The sequence below is a fragment of the Melanostigma gelatinosum genome (assembly GCF_949748355.1).
Source record: "Melanostigma gelatinosum genome assembly, chromosome: 23".
NCBI classification, from domain to species: Eukaryota; Metazoa; Chordata; class Actinopteri; order Perciformes; family Zoarcidae; genus Melanostigma; species Melanostigma gelatinosum.
In genome coordinates, this window is record NC_136656.1 from 360,001 (window position 1) to 362,117 (window position 2,117).

Below are 2,117 nucleotides of genomic sequence, written 5' to 3' on the forward strand. Positions count from 1 at the left end.
TCACCAGCTTCATGTAGTTAAAGTATCAGTAGTAAAAGTACACAAGTATCATCAGCTTCATGTAGTTAAAGTATCAGTAGTTAAAGTACACAAGTATCACCAGCTTCATCTCGTTAAAGTACACAAGTATCACCAGCTTCATGTAGTTAAAGTATCAGTAGTTAAAGTACACAAGTATCACCAGCTTCATGTCGTTAAAGTACACAAGTATCACCAGCTTCATGTAGTTAAAGTATCAGTGTTTAGAATGATTGTCATAACCTGATGAATGAATGAATGAATGAATGAATGAATGAATGAATGATGGCTTATTGATTAGTTAATGGGCAATAAATGATGACTCATCAGTCAGGTGATTGATCTTGCGGTGATGTCACTGTTTCTCTGCAGTGAGTCATCGCTCAGTGAAACCAGTTCAACCAGTGAGAGTGGATTAATGGCAACAGGCTCCGCCCCTCAACACGTGCTGCCTTCAGGCTCGGAGCGCTGCGGCCGACATGTGACGTGCAAACAGACTTTCGTTCAGAGCTTCTTGTTATTCATGGGCTTCAATGCTGCGTTCACTAAACGGCTAACGTTAGCCACCTAGCTGCTGTGGCTGATGTTAGCTAAACTCCAGAAACACATGATCGTTGAATTGTAGTTCTCGTAGTTTTTTCAGCAGATGGAGCTGCAGCAGAGATACAGACGGGGAACACATTAATACCACTTTATTTTCTCTGATGTTCTGATGTTCTGATGTTCTGCCGACATGTTGAGAGCCGTTGAGGAACAGCAGAAATGCTCCTTATCTCGTATGCAGCTTTAACGGCATGGAAACAGATAAAGACAAAAACGTTTTGTGAAGCAATGTGGTTGATGCCTGAAGCCAGAACGATCATAACCTGTCTGTCTCTCTCTCTCTCTGTCTGTCTCTCTCTGTCGTTCTCTGTCTCTCTCTCTCTGTCTGTCTGTCTCTCTGTCTCTCTCTGTCTGTCTCTCTCTGTCGCTCTCTGTCTCTCTCTCTCTGGCTGTCTGTCTGTCTGTCTCTGTCTGTCTCTCTGTCTCTGTCTCTCTCTGTCTGTCTGTCTGTCTGTCTCTGTCTCTCTGTCTCTCAGCCGGAGCAGATCAAGGCCCTGTCTGGGGACTCTCACTGTATGCATGAATGTGGCCCAAAGGTCGGCAACATCAAGTGCATGTTCCTCAGAGACGAGCGCCAGGATTCACAGAGCTTCTGCATGCACCTGAAGACCTCCGAGAGCGATGGAAAACTAGCAGTCTGTGTCGGCCAGACCAATAAAGGTAGAGAGGGAGACGGGTAGAGAGGGAGACGGGGAAAGAGGGAGGGAGACGGGTAGAGAGGGAGGGAGACGGGTAGAGAGGGAGGGAGACGGGTAGAGAGGGAGACGGGGAAAGAGGGAGACGGGTAGAGAGGGAGACGGGTAGAGAGAGTCAGACTGTTTGAGTAACAAAACGTCTCTGAAGATAAAGTGTCTTTTTGTTGACTGTCCTGTCTCACCACCTGTCTGTCTCCACAGCGATAGTGGTGGTGTTCGGCTCAGGTCTCGGCAGTTTGTTGTCGAGCCCTGTGTTCAAGATCGTCAGCTACCTGCGAGAATCCGGCTATTAGGACTCCTGTTCCCGCCAAACAAGAAGCCCCCCCCTCTCCCCCCCCCTACCCCCCCCCCTCTCCCCCTCCCCCCTCTCAGTGTTACATTTATTATTATGTGTCCAATCACAATCTCATCACAGGAGAATAAAACCTTTTATTCTGAAAAACACTGTCTGTCTCTGTGTGTGTGTGTGTGTGTGTGTGTGTGTGTGTCTGTGTGTCTGTGTGTGTGTGTGTGTGTGTGTGTGTGTGTGTTAAAATAAGAGCGTATGAAGACACCCCCCCCCCCCCCCACACACACACACACCAGTCATGTGCAGTTACATTTAGCTGCAGTCAAAGGCTACAGGGACACTTAACGGGGACTTTAAGGGGTCACTAGTAGGCCGACCGCGGTCCTCCAACCGATAGATAGGTGAGAAGTATTACATTTTCACGGAGCGCTTCTATTTTAAGCTGCGCAGCTTTTCTAGTCTTTACGGTACTCGTCCATCATCCAGGGAACACAACGACCAATTACATGCGT

At 47.8% G+C, this 2,117-nt stretch overlaps 1 protein-coding gene across 1 annotated transcript in view; it reads left to right on the forward strand.

The window, feature by feature from the left end:
* Window positions 1-1,758, forward strand: part of LOC306796250 (profilin-like) — a 7,607-nt gene extending 5,849 nt beyond the window's left edge. Inside the window, exons 3-4 of the mRNA XM_079295095.1 lie at window positions 1,098-1,281; window positions 1,518-1,758. Coding sequence (XP_079151221.1) covers window positions 1,098-1,281; window positions 1,518-1,609 — 276 coding nt within the window. The 3' untranslated portion in view covers window positions 1,610-1,758. The remainder of the gene's footprint in view (window positions 1-1,097; window positions 1,282-1,517) is intronic.
* The last annotated feature ends 359 nt before the right edge of the window (window positions 1,759-2,117 follow it).